This window comes from Sparus aurata, chromosome 17 (genome assembly GCF_900880675.1).
Source record: "Sparus aurata chromosome 17, fSpaAur1.1, whole genome shotgun sequence".
NCBI classification, from domain to species: Eukaryota; Metazoa; Chordata; class Actinopteri; order Spariformes; family Sparidae; genus Sparus; species Sparus aurata.
In genome coordinates, this window is record NC_044203.1 from 29248638 (window position 1) to 29276508 (window position 27871).

The 27871-nt window shown below is 42.0% G+C and overlaps 2 protein-coding genes across 4 annotated transcripts; one reads left to right on the plus strand and one right to left on the minus strand.

Annotated features, from left to right (window-relative positions):
• The first annotated feature begins 996 nt into the window (after positions 1 to 996).
• Positions 997 to 4506, plus strand: LOC115566910 (uncharacterized). Of its 3 annotated transcripts, none has more exons than XM_030392976.1 (2): positions 997 to 1053; positions 3545 to 4506. In XM_030392976.1, exon 2 carries the CDS (start codon positions 3555 to 3557, stop codon positions 4476 to 4478), a length of 924 nt encoding a protein of 307 aa, XP_030248836.1. In that variant the 5' UTR covers positions 997 to 1053; positions 3545 to 3554; the 3' UTR covers positions 4479 to 4506. The 3 variants fall into 3 exon arrangements, with proteins under 3 accessions (XP_030248836.1, XP_030248837.1, XP_030248835.1); XM_030392977.1 differs by lacking the exon at positions 997 to 1053 and adding an exon at positions 2413 to 2427; XM_030392975.1 differs by lacking the exon at positions 997 to 1053 and adding an exon at positions 3386 to 3423.
• A 12949-nt stretch (positions 4507 to 17455) lies between these two features.
• On the minus strand, positions 17456 to 26864 carry LOC115567770 (myelin-associated glycoprotein-like). Its single transcript, XM_030394619.1, has 10 exons — positions 26618 to 26864; positions 26175 to 26483; positions 24608 to 24946; positions 24140 to 24448; positions 22337 to 22672; positions 21869 to 22177; positions 20829 to 21092; positions 18925 to 19221; positions 17863 to 17968; positions 17456 to 17742 (listed from the first exon to the last, which is right to left on the minus strand). The coding sequence occupies exons 1-10, from the start codon at positions 26832 to 26834 to the stop codon at positions 17634 to 17636; spliced, it is 2595 nt and encodes an 864-aa protein (XP_030250479.1). The 5' UTR covers positions 26835 to 26864; the 3' UTR covers positions 17456 to 17633.
• Positions 26865 to 27871: the final 1007 nt, after the last annotated feature.

Genomic DNA, 27871 nt, shown 5'->3' on the forward strand with positions numbered 1-27871 from the left:
GCTTATGGACTCAAAGGGGGCAATCAGAACAGTAACTCCCTCATGAAGGACTGTGGAGAAGCAGTGATGGACATTTTGTCTTGCCACTGTCGTTGCTAAAAATAGCAATAAAGAAAATGCATGAACCAGACCACTGCTCCCGAGCTCAGGTTTTGAGAAAACTACAAGCAGTATGGTGGTCTCCATACATGACGGCAATGGTAGACAGAGAATTGGCGATATGCGTACATTGTCCAAAATATAATATTCGTAAATCATTCACCCATCCATTGGCTCATATTCCAGTACCAGAGGGCCCATTTAGGCATCTGATGATGGATTATGTAGACATGCTGGATAGGGTTCAAGGCAAAAGATACATGTTTGTGGTAATTTGCAGATTCAGTAGATGGGTAGAGGCATGTCCAACTTCTAGAAATGATCATAAAGCAGCCGCTAGATTTTTGTGTACAGAGGTGTTTCCCAGATTTGGCATGCCAGACACCATCTCATCAGACAGTGGACCACACTTTGTGTCCTCTGTTATAAAAGAAATGTTTAAAGTGCTTGGAATACAACAGAAATTTGGGTGTGTGTATCACCCACAGTCACAAGGATCAGTAGAGCGTGCGAATGGTGTATTAAAAACTAAGATAGCTAAAATCATGGCTGACAGCAATGGTAAACTCACCTGGATAGATGCTTTGCCATTAGCACTAATGTCTATGCGCTCACAAACTAACAGACTAACCCATCTAACCCCACATGAAATGCTTACCGGGCGCCCAATGCCTCTGCCACAGTGCAGAGGCCCTATAGAGGGACCATCGCTCCAGCAGCTGGAGCAAGAACTGGGGGACTATTTACGAGGATTAACTCAAATCCACAGACTTGTCTTCCAACAGGTGAAAGAAGCCAATAAAGGAGACGATAAGGGAATTCCAGTGGATGCTCGTGAGACTCAAGTGGGAGACCAGGTGTTCATACGAGTATTTAGACGCCACTGGCACGAGCCTCGTAGAGAGGGACCATTTAAGGTGGTACTTACTACACCTTCAGCCTTGAAAGTAGAAGGTAAGAACTTTTGGTACCATCGTAACCACTGCACCCGTCACCAACCGCCAGACCCGCCTGGGCATCTGCCCGAGCATGCTGAAGGGGCTGCGAAAGGCACCCCCCGCACTACCACACCTAACGAAGGGGAGGCGAAAAGCACACCCCGCAGGGCCACACCTGGTCCCGCCGCATCGCCTCAAGGGGAACGACGTTCAGCCCGACTACGGGCCCGACGTGAGGGTACCCCCTCATCACGTACTAATAATAGTGTTGGAGCAGCAGCAAAGGAGGATGCTGCCAACACTGCCACGGGCAGTGACACTCCAGACAGTGCAAGCGCAGGACCACTTGGCCCGCAGGAGACAGACTGTACACCCATGCTTGAAGGGACAGTCTCTGACTCAGATTAGTTTGTTTGTTTTCTGCCTTTTTATGCTAACCCTTTCAGGTTTCGCAAGGGGGGAGGGAGAAGGAGAACTCCTCCTGACACGACCCGTTTCCGACACTACTAACGCACCACATGTTAAATGTGCACTTGCCATGATCACATTAGCCACTGATAAAGGCATGCTACAAATAGGGAAACCACAACACTATCTGTACGTAAAAGCTGACACATATGAGTTTGTACTAACCACAGACGTCACAACAACTAACGCTCCAGGTAAATATTGGACGGGGTTACCCCGTACCGCTGACTGCCGAGAAGAAGGGATGGTGACACTACAGGTAATATGCACTAACACCTCATGTCAGGATGTAAAAACAGGTCAGGAAATGACAGCAATAGAAGCTAGTAATTGGATTCAGTTAATGAATAAACGAGAAAAACGAGAATTGACCAAACTAAGAACTGCACAGTGGGATTCAAACATGTTTCAGCAGTGGATAACTTACTCAGCTGAAACTGTTTTTAAAGCACAGAAGAAGGAACGGCGAGAGTGCATTGCGTGTTACAACGCTAAAAGAATACCACAGCTCCTGCCACTGCCAGGAAGTAACATAGGTGACTGTTCGGACTTATCTGAATGCTTTGCTTTTTGCGCAATGCACATGGCAGGGAAATTGGACGGGTGGAGTAAAGACTCACGGATATGCCCATATAGACTTAAAAAGCATGAAAGCTATGACATAGAAACAGCAGTGCCACCTGTGATACGCAAACCTGATAAACTAATTTTCCCTTTCTGTATAGCGCGAGGGGAGGAGTTGGAATATGTGACCAAAAGATCCACACCCAAAATGACGGACGCAGCAGGACTGGTGAAATGCAGCAGGGAGACCTGGTATCCGACCACTGACACCGGAAACACTACCGCCACCATCAAAATGTGTGAAACCAGCCCAAAGGCCCGTATCAAGTGTGGTCAGGTTGTGCCTAATGGGGGACAGGTAATCTATGAAAAAAACTCATCTCACATAGCTCAGTACCGGTTGCTAAATTGGGCACATGGGACTGCCCCGTTGGGCGACATCTACTGGATGTGTGAGCACAATAACACCCTATTAACCCAATTACCAGCAAATTGGACGGGTATATGTGCCCCTGTAATGTTGACAGGACAATTGACTTTAATCACACCAAAAGACAACCAAACCCACAATCGACCTAAAAGAAATAGTGAAGGTAAGAACAGCAATGCTGATTGGGTCTGGAAGTGGAAACACTCAGATGAGGTATATATCAGTTGGGATCAAGTCCCCTATGGAGTTCCATCAAAGCATGAGGCCATAGGAAGCAGGTGGATACAATCAGGACGAGGTATGGGAAGTGTTCCAGTCGCAGGACCAATAGCAAATGCCCAATTTATAGCACGAAATAGTAGATGGGTAAATTATTTGTGGTATAACCAACAGAGATTCATTAATTATACCATTTTGGCCCTAGATCTAACGAAAGAACAACTACATGCCACCTCAGTGATGACCCTGCAAAATAGGTTTGTCATTGAAACAATCATGGCAGGAGATCAAGGGGTGTGTGATGAAATTGGAGATGAATGCTGTACTTTAATACCAATGCACACAGGTGAAGAAGGCAACCTGACCCTCACATTAGAAAATATGAAAAAGATGCAGGATGAACATGTCAGAAATTCCAATTGGAACACACAACTAAAAAGCTTTTGGGATTGGCTGGGCAGAATGGGCTGGGGGCGACTGTTCAGAATGATAGGAATGGTGGTGGGGGGTTTCCTGTTGTTGGTTGTGATGGTGGTTTGCTGTGTTTTGCCATTACTGCGCATCCTAATCAAACGAGTGTTCGATACATTAACTGGTCAATACCCACTGTTACATGTGCAGTACGAGCTTAACATGCAAACCCATAGTCAAAGCAGCATAGCCGACAATGAGATCTAACACAAGTCACCATCCACTTCTCTCAAGGTATGTAAGCATTCTTGTTTAAATATAAATATATTAACTTTGTATACACGTGTAAATAATCCAGATGTAAATATCTCTTATGCTAAGTACACAAGTAGTAATTGTACTGTCTCCAACACAGACTGGACACAATGGCGGAGGCAGACACACACCAGCAGGTGCAGTCCACAGAGAGGCACACCAGCGAGAATTACAGTCCAACACATACACCTACATCTACAGTTACACCATACATAGATTTGCAGCCAGTGCAAATGGAAATACCTGGCAGCACAACAGAAATTACACCCCTGGCAGGTCGACACCTTATGCCACAGCTGCTGCCAGAGCGCCCACTGGTAGCCATCGCCCAACCTCGGAGGACAGCCTTCAACTTATTCCAGGACCCAGCTGCAGGCTCATCTACACTACCAGAGGCAAGAATGGCACCGCCACGTCCAGGAGTTTCCCCGATGAGAAACATGTTCAGCCCAGCGAGTCCAGATGCCGAGGAGGATAGAGGACTTCATCGCATAGAACCCATCAGACCCGCACCACAAGGCAGGCAAGCCCGACGACTAGCCCAACCACTACAGAATGAGTTTACCACTGAGGACGTGGGAAAGCTGAATGAGGTGCTGCCGCGACCACTGGATACCTACCCATCACGCCGAGACGCTGAGACTGCAATAAGCAACCTGCCTCAATGTGTGAACCGCACCCTGCTTACACACCTGTCACCCCAAGCACAGGACATGATAATCAAAATCAGAAGAAATGCACTAGTGCGCAAACGTACATTGAGAGCTGCAGAGCTACAAAGGGAGAATGAGCACCTGAACACATGTATGACACGCCTGCAGAACACAGTTACGGGGCAGCAGGCAGAGATTATGCGCCTGAGGGTGATGGTGGATCAGCTGCAGCACCAGAAGGGTGTTTTGCTTAAGTTCTGCAATGAAAAACTGCAACAACAGAGAGCAGCACTGGCAATGTTCAACACAGGGATGACTACAGTGGGAAATAGTCACCACCCTGATAATGACCAGAGGAAGACAAACCCCAGTGCCCAATAAAGGACAAATCATGGGTCAGGTGCAGTTGTACGATGCAGTTTATGTAAATAGATGGGAACAATGGAGAGAACTACGTGATCAACATGTTCCTGCCGGGAGAACGGTAGGAGGCTGGTCATATGGAGACTTTTTGGCACCTTACGTCCAATATATAGATAAAGACTCAGACATTCATGGCCAAGCCCCAGGCCCCAAAGTAATAAACACACTAGTTGGTTATGTACCACAACGCCAACAACAAGATGACTGGTACGCACCTTGGGAGCAAGCATCAGATCCCATTACCCCTTATTTACAGTGGAATGCCCCAGAAGACCTACGATATAATTGGATGCTTGTTAACAGAAATCACAGAAGATCCCTCCTCAGACAAATTGAGGAAAATGAATCCTATCGCTATTGGGACGAGGGGTTCGCACTACTACAAGCTCAGACTCTGACTGACAATACCATGGCTTTGAACCACAGCCTACATGTTCAAACTCTGAACTATATGGTGACAGCAACGTATGTTTTATTCCTCTGGACATATCCTTTTCTCAACCAGAGTCGCAGTCCTTTCACCATTTACCCTGGGCTAAAGACTACATCCTATGTCTTGGTTTTTCACAGCAGACAGGAAGTCGTTAACATTATGGATAATGGACAAAATGTGATCTGGTCAAATGTGCCAGGAAGACTGCGAGCCTGGCTAAGGCTGCTGTCTGCACCCGGAGTGGAGAAACCCGGCTGGAAACAGCAGGATGAAAGTAGTCATCGGTACCTATGTTCCCCAGGAGGAAGGGTGAGGTATCAGAACATAAACTACCGTGCAAGAGAGAGAGAGTTTGGCTGGTTTATAAATGGAGCTCCAGCAGTGGTACGAGGATCCATCGGATTCAGTACAACCATATGGAATTATTTGTTATAAATGTGTTGTGATGATGAAATGAGTGTTTGAAAAAGGTAAGCGGGCACTCATTTGTGAAAGTTATGTCAGAAAGCTGAGTGCCATAAAAAGCACGAGAAAGGTATTAAAATAGTGTGGTTTACAGGAAACCAGTAAAGTTTATAGGGACACTGGTGGAGTGTTGGCCCCAGGGCCCCCACACTAACCAAGACAACACCACGGGTAATATGTCACTAGGGCTATCAAAATCACCCAAGAGTGTCATATAAGTCCAGCTACTAAGATTGGATAAGAGCGCTTACCTGTTATTACTAAATTGGATCAATGAGAAAAATATACCAGAAAAAATAACTTTTCATAGTGTTTCATGTCAACGATTTGATAATAACTGATTTAGTATTTGTCAACCTGACCAAAGAGGTATTATTTTCACAAGGAGTGTCTAGATAATAGTCTAATCCATAGAGGTTTAAGATTTTGTCTATGTAATCTCATGCTTGACTGAAAAAAAAAAAAAAAAAAAAAAAAAATTCTATGCTATATCCACATGAGCACGAGTTACCTAGGTATGCATGCTTAAAAACAAATCTTGAGGTGTTGAGTGGCGTCCTTTATCAAGAATTTGATTCACGTGTGTTACAGTCACAAGAGGGTTAATTACAATGTGTGATTTGATGTTGTGTGTACTCATAATCTGTTTGTACCCATAGAACAGGTCAGATGGTGGGTCACATGGTGGAGCAATTTACCTCTCAAACAGCTAGCTGAGGGGGGAGGCTTTCACTGTCATGTGCCTGGTCAGAATAGAAATCTGTTAATGAATTTCACTGGGCCATCTGTTTGAAGGCTGGTCCAGAAGAGGGCTCAGGGAGAGCTCTCAACTATTCTCTTGATAGTTGAGGCACTTCCCCATGGGATGATACTCATTATCAGTCTTGTAGGTGGGGGTTGCATTTTATCGTTTGAAACCACATATGCTGTGTTTTTGTTATAATATACTCACAATGTTGTATGTATTATGATAACAGAATGATTGCACTCCCTAATGTTAAAGTTTGAAGTATTGGTCCTTTTTTGAAGGACCAAAGGGGGGACTGTAGTGGCAAATATATACTGGGTCATGATCATGCATATACATTTTATTTGAGAAATACACCTTCTAACAGTGAATATGAGCCTGATGTAAGACCAAGGTCAGATAATCCCTTTATAATAACAGAGCTGGAGTGAGTTAGCAACAGGTGACGCCGCAGCCCACCCAAGGCCAAGATAGAGGCCTGGGTGAGACACTTTACAGCCATTAGGGAAGATATTAAAAAATATTAAGATGATAGTCTCGCGTGATCATGACAAGGGGGTGGTCCAAGAAGGGGGTTGGTGACACTGACCCCAGGTATAAAAGGGGGTGATCCGGGGAGATTTCTCAGTTGTTCGGGGGTACCTAATGGATTTATAACTTCTCTTGGAATAAACACCTTTTTGACTGAAGACCTGCTGCCTCGCCTCTGATTTGGACTTAGTCTCTGGAGTGAATTTTTGGACTTAGTCTCTGGAGTGATTTTTGGACTTAGGTTCTGAGCAATTTCACCTCTGCTCTGAACTTAGGTTCTGAGTGGATTTCTCCTCTGAGTTGGATCTAAAATCTGGGCTGTTTTTCCTTTATTTTGGATTTTAACCTTCAAGTGGATTTACTGGGCCTGATTGTGGAATAATTTGACGGATAAGGATGGTAGTCTCCCACTACAATAGGTCCAGTTACATTTCCTGATGCAAAGGTCCGGAACATCATAATGTCTAACTTGTGTTATGATTTAATTTTGACAATATGTATTGTCACTTAAAATTCAATTATACAGATATATAAGACCGTAGATATGTATTATTTTCTTCTCTCTTTAAGGAGAATAAGGGCTGCATTTGAAAATAAAAATTGTGCGTACCGAACCCCTAAAATAAAGTCCTTTTTGAAAACTAAAATAAAGTGTAGCAGCAGCTTGAGTTTCCCTTTTTCTTTCTTAATGTTTCAAATCTTAACAGTCCCAACCAGTTTTATAACAAATGGATCTCAACACATCTTTACAAGTGAACGTTTTTACAGTTTCTTCTTCTTTCCCTCTAATATCCCACTCGTCTTTCATCTGTCTGTATACAGAGTCGCAATGTTGATCCTCCTGGAATGCACAGATTTGATTGGCTGAGTATACCCAGTAGGCGTCTGGGTCCGGACTTTGATCGCAGTCCACCTGTTAGTGAGCTATGCTGTGGAGGATTCTGAGACACTGAAAGTTAACTGAATCCTAAAATAATTAGATTATTCCCAGGTACTGAGTACACTTATTGATCATTCTTAGGGGAAAATAGGGACATATTACTGCTTTTAAATCATGTCCTTTAAAAACTTTGACTGAACAATTCAAGTCATTGTTACTAATAAAAAAACTTGACAGACTTTTATGAAGTTTTGCGATGGAAACACTTAACAAAAGGTTACTGACTGTTTCGGTGTTTTTACTCACTGTGAGGAATTTGCAAAACCAAATTATTGTCAGATTCTTTGACATTGAACTGGAACACAAGAAGCTAAACTGTACAGTATGATGCAGGCAAAAGTGATCAACATATTTCATTTTATTTCTGTATTTTCTTTGTTTTTACAGAGCTTAAAGTTGTGTAAGGCAAAAAATACACTCAAAAGTGACTAAAACTTACAAAAGTGAGTGTTTAACAGAAATTTTTCCACATTTCGCAAAATTTCTTTTTCCTTTCTACTTTTGAAATGTTCATTAATCTGAAGTCACATGATTCAATATTTAAGCTTCTATTAATTTAGTTTTATCATAAGCATGAATGTTCATTAGTTGATGTGTCATATAGAAGTTAAGGTGACTTACCTTTTCTTCAGATCTTACAGTACACCATGAAAGATGAACAGAGAAGTGAAGTTCCTTCAGAGTTGTGCTGCTTTTTCAAACATCCTGCAAAAGTTGACTTGAAAATGAGGAAGTCACAGAAGTGAACATGGGTGTGACGGCGACAAAAATGTAATGTTTTTTTAGTTCCACATGTGTCTTTTATATATATATATATATATATATATATATATATATATATATATTCACCTAAAAGTGTTTGTAGCACCGCCCTCATGAGGCGGAATTTCTGCAAATGAATTATACATGACAAAACTCTGTAATTAGCCTTTATTGACAACGTGATTCACACAGTTTCTATAAAAACAACAACATTATTATATTTAACACTGATTAACCAAATTAACCTGCAGTGTTGCAGTGTGGTTCCACTCAAGGCCGGATTACCCAATGGACTTTATGGGCATAGGCCCAGGGGCCTACGTGCACATGGGGCCCAACGAGCGCCAGCGCCTCCGCAAAAAACAAAAAAAAAAATACATTAATTTTGTATGTTTAATATCACGGGGGGGCGTATGGCAAATTGAAGTAGTGCACACAGTGAAAGCACTGCACCCTAAGTTATTTTAAATCCGATTATTATTGTCATTACTGCTATTTGTATAATTTCTACAAGTCATCGTTTAAGTTGAGTGACAGCGACATCCCGCCCGGACCTCGCCGCTTCCCGGGACGTGGACCGTGGCAGTGGCGGTTCTAGACCAGTTTTAATAGGGGGGCCAGGTTGGGGCCGGCCTTTTTTGTAAGGGGGCACATACAACCCGGAAAAAAAGATAAATCCCTCATTCAGACAAAACAGTGTTTACAATTTTAGCAATTTTGATTGGGTAGTAAACTGCTTAGAGAATTTACTTCTGCCTTTCCCTTCAAAACAAAATCATTGCAAGAAATCTGTCATTGTATTATTGATGCAGACTCCCTGTCAGGGGGGCCACAGGGGGGTCCAGACTCAGAGTTACGGGGGCACTGGCCCCTGTTGCCCCCCCACCCCCCCCAGAACCGCCCCTGGACCGTGGCCGTGGCTCGCTGCGCCCTCTTTCCCCCCCGCGGGGGAGGGACGGGGTCCCCTCGCTCCCGGCGCGACTGTCGACCGGGGTGAAGTTAGTTTTAGGTTCGGTATTTGGCAGATATTCACTCGGGTCCAGCCGCGACTTTACTGAGGTTCACCCAGTCTGAGCAGTCGGAGGACGGTCAGTTCACCTCCCAGAGCCTTGCTGAATCCCTGACAACTGATTTAGGGACCGTCATTAAGTTACTTTGCAGAAATATATTATTACAAAATATATCAAAATCTTTCATGTCATGTGACCCAGTGATGGCAAACCAGCAGCAGATTCTATTAGTGAACTGGAGAAATGAGACACAGCTCTTTTTATTGTACTTTAGTGCTTCCTCTATTTTATATGAATATTAATATTTTTTTCTTAATAGCTTCCATGTCATGTGGCCCACTTACTTACAGTAGTCACCATTTAAAGGGTTATTTTTCAAAAAAATTTCCGGGGGGGGGGCATGCCCCTGGACCCCCCTAGTGTTGCTAGGTTACCGACTCAGAGCACCAGTGCTACAAAAAAATCTAGGGGAAACACTGTCTCCAGTTTACTAATACAATCAGCTCACTCTACAATCCAGCAGCGGGACACCGCCGCAGAATGCATATAGGGGAAACACTGGTGTGTGTGCGTGTTTGTATGCGGGGGGGCATCCAAGAATTGCGCCCAGGGACTCCTGCCCTCTTGATCCCGGCCTGGTTCCACTGGCTGTGTATTGAAGTGCCCTTGAGCAAGACACTCCACCCTAAAATGATCTTGATGGCTGTTCCATCAGCGAGAGAGCAAATGTGCGAATTGCTGTTTCAGCCTCCACCATCAGTGTGTAAATGTGTAAAGGCGTGGGTGAATGTGGCAGGTGTTGCATTTACCAACAGGATATTATTTGTGCAAAGTGACTAAAACATAACTGTTAAAGGGTAACTCCAACAATTAATACATCAGAGTGTGTTTACAGGTCTTGGGGCGTACTACTTTACTGTACTGTACTGTACTGTATGTACTGTACTGCTGGTATGTGAAAAAAAAAGTACTTTGTTGTGCCAGAGGAATCTGCATGTAATCTCATAAATTGCCTTCAGTGATGTCACTCAATGGTGAAATGACATTGTGGTAATGTAGGCAGCACAATTTGAAGAGGAAGGAGAATTTGTGGAATATAAAAGGAGATATTGTCAGTTCTGCTGAATCGGTTTTGATAATTTGATTTCAAACCGTCCATAATGAGTTAAACAGTGTAATAGGAGTGTAATTCTACAACAGTGGACGGATTACCCAAATACCCACAGTGTAACTGAGCTCCTGGGTGACATGAAAATGGCTTGGTTGGGTTCAAGAAAAGATCATGTTTTGGGTTGAAATGATGATGTGAAGATTCAAGGACCTTTATTTTAATGATAACACAACAAACACTCGGTTAAGCATGTTAAACGATTGTGGTCATGCTGATAAAAATGACTCACAAGTTACTAGGGCTGCAACGATTAGTCGACGTAATCGATTACGTCGACAATAAAAATTTGTCAACACAAAATTTGTGCGTTGATGCGCGTATTTATTATTGTTATTATTATTTATCATCATTTAAAAACAAAAAAGATTTGAGCCGGAGCAAATCGCTTTAGCACCGCTACTAGAATGCGCACCACAGTGTGGCATAGAAGAAGAAGACGGTTCCGCAGAAGAAGAAGAAGAATATGAATGATGGCGGAACATGTTGAGGAGAGCAGGGAAGCGAAACCAAACACGTTCAAAGTTTGGGAATATTTTCGTAACCTCACATCTTCAATATATGACATTACATATACGTGTGACTCTGTAGTAGAGCTCAGATCGAGCCCAAAAACATCAAACCCGACCCGACCCCTCGCACGTTGAGTCCTGGCCCGGCCCGGCCTCAGTAACAAGTAGTCTACCGCGTTAATATTTCCAAACCAGTAATCAGATTAAAGTTACTTATTCAAGTCAGTGTGTTATTATTATTTTTGTCATTTTCCTCAGTAAATATATGTATTTTTGCTTTCTTCTTGCGTCCTTGTCCACTCCTATGTTGCTTAAGTCGCTTTTGTCACCCTGTTCGTCCTTGCTTCTAAATTTGAAGGGCCCGCACGCCACTCGCGTTAAACACCACCACGCAACTACTGCTGTAGCAGCCCATCCATTTACTGACATCGTTGATCAGGGAAAGTTACTTGATAAAGTCATTAATAAGCATGCTACGTTGCAACGCTAGTATGCAATAATTTCTCTCCTTTCTTACAAACATATTACACAATTAAAAGCGACCTTCCTCCACGCATGGCCATCTTTAATTGATCCCTATTAGAGTTTAGATTCTCTGCCCGAGCCCGACCCGACTATCCTCGGGCCAGGCCCTTGATCAAGCATTTGTGTTTTGTATTTTTTTAATAACTCAAAATAATGGACTGTATTTCCAGCAACAAAACGCGCATATCTCTCCTCCCTCCATGTTGTTTGTGTAGCTGCATGGTCTAACACGTGAGTGAGTTGTCCTCATGCTGAAAACGTGACTTGTTGCACACGTGATAACACTCCCTGAGACGCAAGAAGAAAGCAAAAATATATATTTTTACTAGGGAAAATGACAAAAATAATAGTAACGCACAGTGACTTAAATAAGTTCTTTAATCTGGTTACTGGTTTGGAAATATTAACGCCTTAGATTAGTCGTTACTGAAAAAAGTGGTCAGCTCATAATTACAGTTAATATGTCGGGCCAGGCTCGGGTCAGGTCTGGTCGGGTCGGGCTTGATTTTGTGGGCCCGATCTAAACTCTAATCCCTGTAGGCGAACAGGGTCAAATCGTAGAGGACCGGGTGTTCTACAGCAGCAATCAACATTTCCAGTGCCATCTCGCAACGAATGTTTGGTAGGAGCCAAAACTACGCGGGTTGTTCTCTGGGACCGACCTGACCGAGGGACGACAGCAGAACGAGACATCCCCATTGGTTATGGCATGGATTTTCCACCTTTTCCACCAAGACGCGTCATAGCTCGTTACATAAAGTTGGAGGATTTTTAGCTTTTTTTTCCTCCTAATCCACCTATTCCACCCGCCTCCGCCTTTTCCACCTTTCCCTCCTTGTCCGCCTGGCTCCCAATACACAATGAATGACTTCTGGGATCATTTTCCTCTTTATGCACCTTTGGTCTGAACGTACAGTTAGTGAGTGGATAACTAGAAATGACGAGTTAGTGAGGGGAAACTAATGATGTTGAAGTGAAATGTTTTGTTGACCCACACATCCACACTGTCCTCCTCCTGGATAAGAAAGTCACCTCACTTCCTCCTGTCATGTCTAGTGCAGATGAGAGTTGGTCAAGACAGAGTTCGACACAATATTTCTGTTCTAGCAGTTCTTTATTGCTTGCAAGCAAGAGTCACTCATCAGCAGTACATAGATGATGACTGAAGAGAGGCGGTCTCCCCTCATCCTTTTATAAAAGCAGAAGCCAATACACGAAATTGCAGCTGTCACAAGGTTACATTTTAACTCACTAATAAAAATTCCCACCATCTCCACATCCACCTGAGGTTACACACTGACTTTCCATAGCTTCTGTGTTATACACCAACCATTGTCAGAGCACATATCCCCAGGAGAGGTCACAGTAGAGGTTAAAAAAAAACCTTCAGGATGAACTCCTTAACAGAGTTCTTACTTATGTTTGTCTTTTACAGCACTTTATATTATTTACAATATTTGTTAGATTTTATATACAAGAACAACATATTAAAATAATAAAAGGGCATTAGAGAATTTCCCTCACACTCCTTTGCTCCCATTATAATTACTATGGACTCCAGAGAAGTATTTGCCAAAACACGTGCCGTTACTCTTTTTTGGAGGACAGTCTCTAGTATTGCTAGATGAAGCTTATCGTAGGAAAGAGACACAATTTTGGTGTAGTAGTCAAATAATCAACAAGCACTACCATTGTTTTTCCAAATGATTTTTTTTTCTTTTGCCAAAATAGTCGCATTTTTCAATGCCTGAACATACCCCAAAACTCACCAAACTTGGAATATAGGTCACACCTGGCAAAACATTTTATAATCTATTGTCGTCCTGAATTTCCACCACTAGGTGGCGCTACAATCAAGGAAAGTGTGTTTTGGCTCATAAGTCCCATATACTTTGTCGTACATTCAAAAACCTTATATATATTACACCACTTACATTGCATCTTTGTTGTTGTATTATGCATAAGTAGTGGTTTGCATATAAGTTAGGGATATTACTGGTGAACCTTAAAATCTTATGCTCATATAGCAGCTTATTTAGAGATGTTTATTTGATTTAACTGCTGAATAACATGTTGAGCATTGTTGTAACACAGTTCATTTCCTTTTTCTTTTTTTAGACCACACACACACACACACACACACACACACACACACACAAACATACTTTGTACAGTTATGTTAAAGTCCAACAACCTCATTAAAGGAGGTCAAATCAGATCTCTCTCTCCAAGTGCCTTGATTCTCTGCCCGGAATCATAGTCCATAATCTGCCGCCTCAACCAGCAGTCCTTTTACTTAGGCTCGCTCTCAAACAGAAACTGTTCACCTTTTTAAGCTCTTTCAGCCCTCTTACTTTTCAGCCATTCTGCCTTTTCAGCTTTTGAAATATTCTGCTTTTTCTGCAAATTCTTGACAATTCAGCCTTGCTAATGGCTACACACCTCTGTTTAACAGTCTGTAGGGTCACACAATGTAGTCCTCTCATTATTTGTTCTTTATGTAGATTGCAGGGAGTTCTTCTGATTTCAGTATACATTGTTTAATACTTAAGGAGGAGCAGCCCACCATATTTCAAACTTCATTTGAAGGAACAGCTTGACTGTCTTCTCTTTTGAGTAGACAGGCTTCCTCCACCAGAGGGCAGAGCTGCCTTGCTAATGGATACAAACCTCTGTTTAAGAGTCTGTAAGTTGACAGAGTGTACTCCTCTCTTTATTTGTTCTTCATGTAGATTGCAGGGAGTTCTTTTGACTCCAGCATACATTGTTCAATACCGGCAGGAGGAGCAGCCCACCAAATTATAAAGGAACAACTAGTGGGGCGGCTTAGCTGAAAAATCGTACATTCGGTACAGTTAAGGCCAAAGGCAGCCTGAAAACAATTGGATACATGGTGGATGTGGTGGCTATTTTAAAAATGGCTGCCATTGACAACAGTATTCAGATCAATTTTCTTATTTGCATGGTATAAAATATGATGCTGATGATCTTGTTAGTTTAATTTTATACAATAAATATTCAAGATGATTGTCACGATCAGCATGAACATTGTAATTGTAATAAAGTTTTGTATATTGCCTATCACAGGGTCGATCTTTATAAATAATTATACATTTTATCATGCAGAAATAAAATCTGCAATGTGTAATAAGCCCAGAATCTTCCTTTGTTTTCACAATTCAAGATGGCCACCATCACAATTCAAGTCCTTCAATTCATTGGAAAGATCAGATGTGACTTGACCATTGCAATATGCCTCGAGTTCATATTTGTCATATGCTCGGCTTTAGGTAGGCCTATAACTAGATAAACTAAACATATTTTAAATCTTATTTTGTTTACAATTAGCTCACAAAATAAAAAACTTTTTCAAGAAAAACCCTTCTTTTTCCCCCACTGACGCCCTGTTCCACATAGAACTTTTCAAATGGTGGATTGCTGTTGATATAAGACTACTTGGTGGGAAGATACCACAGAACCATGTCTGCTTTATTTAGGCTTGAAAATAGATAAATTAAACTTATTTTAGAAAAACCCATATTATTTTGCCATTAACAACCTGTTCCACATAAATAGTAAACGTGCTAACATGCTAATACCACATTTCAAATGGTGGACCGCTGTCCTCATCAAACGACCCCTTGCTGATCTGTCCTCAATTACTCCATGCACACATGAGGAAGCTGACACTCACATGTTATGACATGTGGCCCATGCAGTATGAAATGATCACAAGAAAATTATGATCCAAACTGTTCATACTGATATTGTGGTTCAAGCTGTGGCAGCAGCTTAAGGTCTAAAGGCAGGAGATGAGCTTTGGTTGGCATTTGGTACTGGAAATGATACCTAGCAGCCCATGAAATCTCAGCTGCACTTGGTCCTGAAAAGGCACGTGCTCTTCCAGTGTTTCATGCTTTGACTGGCTGTGACACAGTATCAAGCTTTGCTCGGCATGGGAAAAAGACTGCATGGGTTGTGTGGGCTATCTTTCCAGAGCTGACAAATGCCCTTTTGGAATTGTCTTCTGCTCCACATAACATTCTACAGGAGGTAATGGCAACTATTGAAAGGTTTATAATCCTGCTCTATGATCGAACCAGCACATCCACAAACATATTTGCAAAGAGGCACAATGTGCAGTCAATCCCTCCAACAAAGGCAATGGCCACATACTAAAAGTTGCCACCTGAATTCCTAATCAAAAAAATGTGTGATTTGACCCCAATATCACTGTATTACAGGAATCCATGCAACTTTGAAGCAGTAACAATTTTCAAACTAGTCATGGCAGCCATCTTGAAAAATAACAGCCATTTTTAAATGTATTTGTATCATTGATGTACAAACCCCAATGAGGTAAATAAATGTAGCTAACTATCTCATTAATATCATATTATAATCAACACACAAAAGAATATTCACATCGAAATAGTAGTCAAAGGCGGCAATTTTAAAAATTGGCTTCCAAATTGAAAATTTGGGATGGCCCCATATCTAATTTTTTTTGGACTATCTGGCTATATGTGCACCAAATTTCATGCTTTTATCACAAAGTGCACGATTCTTTGGAATTATGCTTTAAAAGGGATAGTTCGGGTTTTTTGAAGTGGGGTCATATAAAGTACATATCTATGGTCGATCTGTTTCCTACCGTAATCACCGATCAGCGCAGCCTCAGTTTGGAGAAGTAGAGAGCTGCTCCAGCCCAGACGCTCAGCTTTGTACTGCAGTGAACGGGGTTCAGCAAAAAAGCGAAATTAAGCACCAAAAACAAGGCCCATCTAAAACATTTTACATCAGTTCAAGTGTACGTTGTATAGGTAAAATTCACAGCGCTTTACATTGCAGTCAGACCGTGCTTTCTTTTGGCACTACATTTTCTCAACCGCAGAACCCCCATTTCCCTACGCACTAGCGTAACTGGGCAACAGCTGATCTGCGAGCGGCAGAATACAGCGCGAGGCCCAGCTGCTGGACGATAGGTTTACTTTCGATAAAAACGAAACTTAACTCTCCGAATCCTTCCGCATAAGCGCTCATGCGTAGGGATACGGGGGGTTCTGCGGTTGAGAAAATGTAGTGCCAAAAGAAAGCGCGGCCTGACAGCGATGTAAAGCGCTGTGAATTTTACCTATACAACGTTCACTTGACCTGATGTAAAAAATTTTAGGTGAGCCTTGTTTTAGGTGGTTAATTTGGCTTTTTTGCTGGACCCCGTTCACTGCAGTACAAAGCTGAGCCTCTGGGCTGGAGCAGCTCTCTACTTCTCCAAACTGAGGCTGCGCTGATCGGTGATTACGGTAGGAAACAGATCGACTATAGATATGTACTTTATATGACCCCACTTCAAAAAAACCGAAATATCCCTTTAAGCCGCCCCACTATACTTCCTCAATGGAAGGTGTTGCGTGGACAACGCAATGGCAGCATGCATCGACAGCAGCATACCCCGAAGCGTGTGGACTGCGAAGGGACCGTTCATCGCTGCTTGCAGCTTTAATTTTGTAATTACACTTTGTTTCAAAGACTTGTTTCTTTAATCAAGTGCCACGTGAATCCTGTTCTGTCCATTTTTCTTCACAATATTTCATTTCCTATCAAGAAAATCATGAGAAAGATGTCTTGTCTCCTAATGTATTTTCTGTTCTAAATCAAACTTACTTCTCCAGACCAGCAGAGCTTCAAGTCCAACAAAAGTGAAAACCTCACCACCTCGAACATTAAAATGTAGTGCAATCAAGCACACTACGATGAAGTTTAAAACAGACTTGACAAAATTTCACATGAAAGTTTTCATAGAAAAAGTATTCATTTGAATTACATTTTATACTTGTGATGTTTTGTGAATGTTTCTCCACAGAAACTAAATATTCATAAACACTCATAACTAAGTGTGAATTTGAAGCATTTCATAAAAGAGCAGAGTAACAAAGTATGAAGTATGAAAAAAGCAATAAAACCTTTCATTATGTTATCTGATAAGTATCAGGTTCATCGTCGGAGGAAGCTGACATGGTCATTTTGGAGTTTGGCCGATGACATCATACTCTGGAGACAGGTCTCTACGCTCCAGTGACATGTAGGTTCTGTCCTCTTCTTTTGGCTTCACACTCTTTCTTGCTTTGCTTTTAGGAAAAAAGAGAAACATACATGTACTTGTTAATTTCTGTCTTCTATGGATCGTTCTTCTCCTAATCAGCATTAGGCTTTCAACAAAATCTATATAATCTATTGTAACATCATACCAAAGGAACACCACGTAGATTGTCAACAAGACGTTCACACAGAGAGATACGACAGCACCAGCCAAGAGAAGAAGTCCGCTGTACGGTCCAAGATACTGTTCAGGACCTGTCAGAAGAGATAACATAACACTCATCAGATCACTGTTGAGGGTTACTTTTATTCAACAGTGGCTCAGTTATCCTGTATGCATAGCATAACATTTTACAATTATTAGCAAGGCAGAAGAAATGAGTATTTAGGTGTCATGATGGCATCATGGCAGCCCTCCTCTTCCCTCTTGTGTCATTGTCTGTTTTCCCCTGTGTGTGATCCTGGATGTTTTTTCCCCTGCTCTGTGTCTGTCTCTCTATGTGAGTTGGTGGGCGTGGCTATCTCACTGCAGGTTGCGGCCAGGTGGAAATCATCAGCACTAATCACCCCCCTCCCCCCAGTATAAGAAGACCGGCTTTAGATTCACTCGTAGTCAGATCGTTCAGTCAGCGAGAGCGGTACTATTGTAGAGATCCTGGCTCCTTTAAGTCTGTTGTTTTTCCAGTGACCTTAGCTTGTGCAGCTAACCCTCCCTTGCGTTCTTTTTTGTCACAGTTCGCTTCATTTTCTTGCTTAAACCATTCCACCTGCGTGCTTGCTCGTCGCCTTCCAGCCCTGTTCAGGATTATTTGTTTGTTCACGCAGAGGACGCCATTGCCACGTGGAGGGATGCCACTCTGATTCACTGGGCACGCTCTGGAGAGCTCACCACCACCCACCACCCATCACTGGGATCCCAGAACACGCCACCTCTCCCCAACCCCCGCAAACTTTGTTCTGGTTACTGGTTGCCCATTAAATCACATTAAATTTGACTCTGTGTATTGTGTCTTGCATTTGGGTCCAGTTCTACCACGCATCATTCACAACAGTATGTCTTAGATTCTAGATTTTTAGTAATAATGGAGGAAATACTGCAGTGTTTATATGTAAAGTCATAAGCTGAGTAAATAAATGAGTATAATAGAAATACAACAAAAATTATCATTTCCAATTAATCAACAGAACTTGTATCAAGCATAAAGACAAACCGTGAGGCTCGAGGTTGTCGACAAAAAATCTCTGAGTAGTTGATCCCAGGGAGTTGGAGCTGTTGCAGAGCAAAGTGGAAAGATCCCTCTGTTGTGGTTGACTCACAGTGATGATGCTGCTCAGACCTGAGACGTTTAGAGGCTCACTGCTGATTGCAAACCTGTCAGAGTGATTAACAGGTAACCCATTCAAATACCACTGTAGAGCAGGAGGAGGATTCCCCACAGTCTCACAGGAACAGTTGAGCTGGTCTGCAGTTTGAATGCAGTCATATGAGGACAGGATCTGTGGAGCAACTGTGATGAACACAGAGAAGACAGACATGAGTCAGCTAAAGTCATGTTTGATCAAGTTTGACTAGATGTAATGATATAACAAGGTCCATCCATTATCCATCCATTATCATCCGCTTATCCGGGGCCGGGTCGCAGGGGCAGCTGCCTGAGCAGGGACACCCAGACTTCCCTCTCCCCGGACACTGCCTCCAGCTCTTCCGGGAGGATCCCAAGGCGTTCCCAGGCCAGCTGTGACATAGTCACACCAGCGTGTCCTGGGTCTTCCTCGGGGTCTCCTCCCGGCGGGACATGCCAGGAACACCTCCCGACGGAGGCGTCCCGGGGGCATCCGAAACAGATTCCCGAGCCTCCTCTCGATGTGGAGGAGCAGCGGCTCTACTCCGAGCTCCTCCCGGGTGACAGAGCTCTTCACCCTATCTCTAAGGGAGCGCCCTGCCACCCTGCGGAGGAAACTCATTTCGGCCGCTTGTATCCGGGATCTTATTCTTTCGGTCATGACCCAAAGTTCATGGCCATAGGTGAGGGTCGGAACGTAGATTGACTGGTAAATTGAGAGCTTCGCCTTTTGGCTCAGCTCTCTCTTTACCACGACAGACCGATACAACGACCGCATTACTGCGGCCGCTGCACCGATCCGCCTGTCAATCTCACGCTCCATCCTTCCCTCACTTGTGAACAAGACCCCAAGATACTTAAACTCCTCCACTTGAGGCAGGAACTCTCCTCCCACCCACTCCCAAGAGCAAGCCACCTTTTTCCGGTCGAGAACCATGGCCTCGGATTTGGAGGTGCTGATTCTCATCCCAGCCGCTTCACACTCGGCTGCAAACCGCCCCAGTACATGCTGGAGGTCCCGGCTCGAAGGAGCCAACAAGACCACATCATCCGCGAAAAGCAGAGATGAGATCCAGTGGCTCCCGAACCAGATCCCCTCCGGCCCGTGGCTGCTCCTAGAAATTCTGTCCATAAAAATAATGAACAGAACCGGTGACAAAGGGCAGCCCTGCAGGAGTCCAACATGCACTGGGAACAGGTCTGACTTACTGCCGGCAATGCGTACCAAGCTCCTGCTCTGGTCGTACGGGGACCGTACAGCCCTTAACAGAGGGCCTCCGACCCCGTACTCCCGGAGCACCTCCCACAGAATGCCACGAGGGACACGGTCGAATGCCTTCTCCAAGTCCACAAAACACATGTGGACTGGTTGGGCAAACTCCCATGAACCCTCGAGCACCCTGCGGAGGGTATAAAGCTGGTCCAGTGTTCCACGGCCAGGACGAAAACCGCATTGTTCCTCCTGAATCCGAGGTTCGACTATCGGCCGAATTCTCCTCTCCAGGATAACAAGGTGATTATTGAAATGTTGTGAGTGAAGAAAAGTAATTGAAACACATTGGGGTCTTTATTGTGTTCATTCAGTGATCCGTGTGAATATATTTGTAAATAAATTGATTGCAGCCATTTTGGCCAAGGGTTATGTTAGTTTCACCAGTGGGTAACATCGACACGGAATTGGTTAAAGTTTGTGAGCAGGAGTCGATGGACAAAGGGAGAAAGATCCAGGTGGCAGTTCACATCAGACACCAAAGACCACTTGTGATACTTACAGTGAACATCTATTTGACTGATGTTGGACCGTCCAAATCCAACAGCATTTTCTGCCTCGCAGAAAAAGAGACCACTGTCTCTGGAAGCTTTAATGTTGAAAACACGTCCAGTCCCCATGACAGTCTCCTGACTTCTGTCAGCTCTGTACCAGGTGTAGCTACTTACTGCAGGGTTGGCAGTACTGTTGCATGTCAGAGTGACTCTGCTGTTCTCTGGTACTGGACCAGAGGGATGGACTGACACTGTGGTGTTTTTTGGTGGATCTGAAAAATGTCAAATTATTTGTATTATTTATAGTTGTAATGTTATCACATATTTGCAATTAAATAAATACATATAATGCCCCATTCTCCCCAAAAAAATTGACCCACAATATGCTTTGCAGTTTAAAATCGTTTCATTTTTTCTCTTGTGATGTGGATCCTGCCTACTCCAATTTGATTACTCGACAAAAGAGAAGATCAATTAAAGGGACAGAACACAGTCTTTCACAGACAGACTCAGTTTTAAAACCTGAATTTCAAGCTTCTGAAACATAAACTTTATAGTAAACTACAACAGCAACAAGCCAACTTGCAGTTCTGAACTTCAACTCACCTTTTGGACTGTTAGGAATCCTATGCAAATGTATTTTAAATGCATTAACATAATTGCTTATATATTATGTTGGCATTAGAAATTTTGGGAAAATAGTTTGAATACTGCCAATCTACCAGATGTGGTAAGTAAATAATTTTAAGGAAAATTTTCTCTTCTACATTTATTGGGATATATTGTCCTATAATGTAAGTGATGGAGGACTGCCAGGACCAGAGTGGTTTCAGATAGCCTCTTGTCTGACCAACAGTCCAAAAACCCAGACGTTTAATTTACAATGTTATAAAAGAGAAGAAAAAAAATCCTAAAATTTTGAGTTGATAAACTTAAGCATTATTAGAATAATTGTTTCATCCCTGATTCAGACAAAGTCATGAAAACTAAGAGACAAGAGATCACTTTAGAATTATGATGAATTTCAGCAGAGGACAAATTAACTCACATGAAATATCAGCTGTCAAACTTGTGCTAACTGACTGAGTGCTGCCATCTTGTTTGTTGTAGACTGCAGTACAGGATATTTCCTTTCCATGATGAAGGTGAGAAGCAGTGAAGGTCAGAACAGAGGTCTGGACTTTAGTTCTGTCCATATTCTCCTGCAGTGACTCCTGAATGTGACCCAGGCTGGAGCTCCATGTCAGAGCTGGAGGATGAGACAGACAGAGAGCTGGAGCAGAGCACTTCAAACTCACTGAGGTTCCCTCCTCCACCTTCAGTGTGGACGGAGTCAGAGTCGGTGTGGGTGGAACATCTGGTGGGAAAGTACATTTGGACCAACCAATAAATAAACAGTAATCATTACTCTACATCTTTATTTTATTTACGAAATACAATAAAAGCAAAATAAAGTCAAAGCAGTTCTACAAGGAGCTGTTGACTGAAGTATAAGAAGATGGACTTTAAAACCTACCTGTGACTGAAATGAGCAACTTTCTTTGTAAAAAATTATATAGCAAACCTTCACATGCAAGTCTGAAAAAATAATTCTTGCTGTGCTCAGGTCTCATGTTGTTCAGGGTTGTGGTGCAGTCTCTGTCTTTCAAATTTCCTGTCAAATGTCCTCTAGCTTGTGGATTCCTGCTGTCAAACACAACAGTCTCTAGTTCATATTTCCACAGTGCTCTACATGTTTCATCCACTTTTGATTTATATTTGTCCTCTATGCCAAAGGAGCAGGGGATGGTCACGCAGGATCCACTCAGAACCTCTATAGTCTGTGGCATGAAGGTTGTAAACTGTGCAGACCCTGAAACACAAGACAGAAATCTTTGAATAACAAGTGAATAATGCTTTACACAACATTTTACTGTTGGGCTGCTTTGCTAAAATCTCAGCATGAGGACTTTTTTCATAAAATGACCCAAAATGACTGTAAAGCTCCTGTTTTGTCCTCACACTCCTTTGTTTTGTAGATTTGTTTAGACTTGGACTCATCATTATGAAGGAAATATTGATTGCAGTTTTTTGAAGTTACTCTTTCAGAAAAAATACTTTCGATGAGTTACTCATTACAATTGTTGACAATTCTCTTTTCTGTCTTATGTCTGTTTCTGTTGATGGATACAAAAGATGCTTAGGTTTGATCGGCCACTGATTGTTGCCATCTAGTATTTGTTTTTAAGTACTGTAGTGTGATCAGTCACAAAGGACTTGCTGGTAGGACCTAGTAAACCTATTAAAAACCTGTTGAACCAAAAGGGGACTGTAAATCCAAATTGAAGTCAGCAGGAGGAGAGCTGGTTAACTGTTAGGAGCCAGTGAGCAGCAGAGTCCTGCTGTGTTTAGCTAACAGAGCCAACAGCTAACAGAGCTAACAGCTAACAGAGCTAACAGAGCCAACAGCTAACAGAGCCAACAGCTAACAGAGCTAACAGCAGAGTGAAACACTCAGTAGAGCTGAAAGTTTCTATTTAAAGAACATGAAGTGTTAAATAGTGAAGTGTAGTTTAGTGACAACACAACATGTTTACAGTATGTATTTCAGCTGAGTACAGTTGGAGGTAGAAGTACTTTGAGTTTAGAGTTACAGATACTTAACATCATTTTACCAAACTGTGTTCAGACATGTAAGCAGATACCAGCAGTGACCAGGTGGTGGAGTCGTGGCTTCATGGTACAAAGACTGAAACAACTCAGACTGAAACACAGAATGTTTCCCTAAATCTTTTTTACACAATTATTAATTAATTCTGTTTTTACAGTTTTAATTATGTATAAAAAATGTGTATTATTATCTTACCAAGCAAAATAAATCAAATTATTTCTTTAATATTTTAATGGTGCTTTTATGATGCCACTAATAACTGACAACTAGAGGTGACAATAAGGTAAAGAAGCATCCTTTTGACTGATGATCAGCATCTGCCAATATGCTTCCATCAATTAGTGATTTATGGGGGCGGGACTTGATAAGCTTTGGCTTCTCCCGCTTTTCCCTTTCGGCCATGTGTGTTGTATTATTTGAACAATGATGAATTGTGATGCTTATGAATTGACATGCCCGAAATAAACAAGATAAATAAATAAAATAAATAAATTGGTGATCAGCCCCAAAAGTCATGATAAGAGCACCCTTATCGACTACTGTATTAATGGACTGTTTAATTGACTGTGTCAGCCCTGATTCAAACTAAGTTAAAGAACATGAGAAAAAATAGATCAATAATAATGTTTAAAATGATTATGAAATGCAACGGAGGACAAATTAACTCACATGAAATATCAGCTGTCAAACTTGTGCTAACTGACTGAGAGCTGCCATCTTGTTTGCTGTAGACTGCAGTACAGGAGATTTCCTTTCCATGATGAAGGCGAGAAGCAGTGAAGGTCAGAACAGAGGTCTGGACTTTAGTTCTGTCCGGATTCTCCTGCAGTGACTCCTGAATGTGACCCAGGCTGGAGCTCCATGTCAGAGCTGGAGGATGAGACAGACAGGGAGCTGGAGCAGAGCACTTCAAACTCACTGAGGTTCCCTCCTCCACCTTCAGTGTGGACGGAGTCAGAGTCGGTGTGGGTGGAACATCTGGTGGGAAAGTACATTTGGACTAATCAATAAATAAACAGCAATCATTACTCTACATCTTTATTTTACTTCGAAAATACACTAAAAGCAAAATAAGGTCAAAGTAGTTCTACATGGAGCTGTTGACTGAAGTATAATAAAATTGACTTTAAAACCTACCTTTGACTACAATGTCCACCTGTCTTGTTTTAAAATCGTATTTAAGGCCATTGTCGCATTCAAGTCCGAAAAAATACTTCTTGCTGTGCTCAGGTCTCATGTTGTTCAGGGTTGTGGTGCAGTGTCTGTTTTTTAAGTTTCCTGTCAAATGTCCTCTAGTGTGTGGAGTCCTGCTGTCAAACACAACAGTCCCTTCATCATTACTCCACAGTGCTCTACATGTTTCATCCACATTTGATTTATATGTGTCCTCTACATCAAAGGAGCAGGGGATGGTCACACAGGATCCACTCACAACCTCTATAGTCTGTGGCATGAAGGTTATAAACTGCGCAGACCCTGAAACACAAGACACAAATCTTGAATAAGTGAATACTGCTCTACAGTAATGAGAACATTTTACTGTTGGGTTGCTTTGCTAAAATCTCAGCATGATCACTTTATTCATAAAATGATACAAAACGACTGCAAAGCTCCTGTTTTGTCCTCAAACTCCTTTGTTTTGTAGATTTCTCTATACTTGGACTCATCATTATGAAGGAAATGTTTATTGCAGTTTTTTAAAGTTAATCTTTCAGAAAAATTATGTTTGATTAATCACTTATTAAAATTGTTAACAATTCTTTTTTTCTGTATTATGTCCGTTTCTGTTGATGGATGACAAAAGATGCTCAGGTTTGATCGGCCACTGATTGTTGCCATCAGTTACAAAGGACTTACTGGTAGGTCCTAATAAACATATTTAAAACATAGTGAACTAAGAGGGAACTGTAAATCTAAATTGCAGTCAGCATTAAGAGAGCTAGTTAGCTGTTAGCTTTTAGCAGCCAGTGAGTAGTAAAGTCCTGCTGTGTTTGACTAACAGAGCTAACAAAGCTAACAGAGCTAACAGCTAACAGCAGAGTGAAACACTCAGTAGAGCTGAAAGTTTCTATTTAAGGAACATGAAGTGTTAAACAGTGAAGTGCAGTTTAGTAACAACACAACATGTTTACAGTAACAGTATTTCAGCTGAGCACAGTTGGAGGTAGAAGTACTTTGAGTTTAGAGTTACAGATACTTAACATCATTTTACCAAACTGTGTTCAGACATGTAAGCAGATACCAGCAGTGACCAGGTGGTGGAGTCATGGCTTCATGGTACAAAGACTGAAACAACTCAGACTGACACACAGAATGTTTCCCTAAATCTTTGTTAGACGATTATTACTTCAATCTGTTTTTACAGTTTCAATTATGTGTAAAATATTTGTATTATTATGTTATCAAGCAAAATAAATCTAATTATTTCTTGAATATTTGAATGTTGCTTTTATTATGCCAATAATGACTGACAACTAGAGGTGACAATAAGGTAAAGAAGCATCCTTTTGACTGATGATCAGCATCGGCCAATATGCTTCCATCAATTGGTGATTGGCGATCAGCCACAAAAGTCATGATCAGAGTACCCTTGTCTATTAATGTATTAATATACTGTTTAATTGACTGTTTCAATACTGTTTCAAACTCGGTAACTAATTATTATGTGTAAAAGATGATGAATTTCAATACGGTACAAACTCACATGAAATATCAGCTGTCAAACTTGTGCTAACTGACTGAGTGCTGCCATCTAGTTTGTTGTAGACTGCAATACAGGAGATTTCCTTTCCATGATGAAGTCGAGAAGCAGTGAAGGTCAGAACAGAGGTCTGGACTTTAGTTCTGTCCAGATTCTCCTGCAGTGACTCCTGAATGTGACCCAGGCTGGAGCTCCATGTCAGAGCTGGAGGATGAGACAGACAGGGAGCTGGAGCAGAGCACTTCAAACTCACTGAGGTTCCCTCCTCCACCTTCAGTGTGGACGGAGTCAGAGTCGGTGCGGGTGGAACATCTGGTGGGAAAGTACATTTGGACCGATCAATAAATAAACAGTAATCATTACTCTACATCTTTATTTTATTTGCAAAATGCAGTAAATGCAACACAAGGTCACAGCAGTGTTGGTAAATGGACTGTAAAACCTACCTGTGACTGAAATGTGCAACTTCTGGGCAAGAAAATTATGTCTGAAGTTATTACATTGCACTCTTAAGAAATATTCTTTGCTGTGCTCAGGTCTCATGTTGTTCAGGGTTGTGCTGCAGTCTTTTCTTGTTAGGTCTCCTTTCAGTTCTCCTTGTATTGCACTTGATTGTGGATCACTGCTGTCAAACATGAAAGTCTCTTCATCATATTTCCACATAGCTCTACAGGTTCCATCAATGTTTGAGTCAAATCTGGTCTCTACATCAAAGGAGCAGGGGATGGTCACACAGGATCCACTCAGAACCTTTATAGTCTTCGGTATGATGGTCTTGAACTGTCCACACAGGGCAGCTGAAACACAAGACACAAATCTGTGAATATATTCAAGTGAAAACTCCTTTACAGTGATAGAAGGACATTTGAATAAATAGATATTATTTGTTTTCACATTGCTTTTTCTCTCAGTGTTTGAAGAAAGGAAAATAGTGCGCCCGTTAGAATAAAGTTGTTTAGTTGCTCACTGTGTGTTAACTTTGCTTCTCCCTGTTTTGCTGAATGAACTTCAACTCACTTTGCAGCAGACAGCCAATGAGGAGGACAGTCAGAGCTGCAGCCATCTCTGTGTGTCAGGAGAGGCAGAAACTCTGGAGAACACACATGGAACAATTCACATCTTTAGTGCATTTCATCTTTCATTATTTGATTATATTTGGTCAATGTCAGTGTAGGAAAGGCTCCCAAGAAGCCTGTTAGGGATTCAAATGAATGACAACAAAATTAGATTCTACAAGGTGTTATCAAAATGTCATGAGGAAATGGCTACGCAGCATACATATAACTCTTGCTGCTTCTAAATCACTATTTTAAAAGCTGTAACCAAAAAAGTAGGTGAATCTTTATTAATCTAAAATACAATTCTTATAAATTTGCCAGGCTTTTATAAAAGATTGATAATAGAGATATTCAACAACATCAATAACAGCAGCCCCTTTCACACAGAGACGCTGAGTTAACGCCACAGCGGCGGTTCACCAATTCTCCGCCATTGGTTGTTCACACAGAGCGAAGCATCTCCGCCTTAAAGACCAACCATTGTGTCTGACTCTGTCACTCACGGGAACAGAGGCTGTTTTCTGGGGGGAAGTTCACTTAAGTCTCGGTCTGGAGGGATTTTTTTTCAACACAAACACTTGATGAGTCAAAGATTTTTGCTGGTGACAGACACTGTTATTCAGCCAGAAATGTGACAAAGAG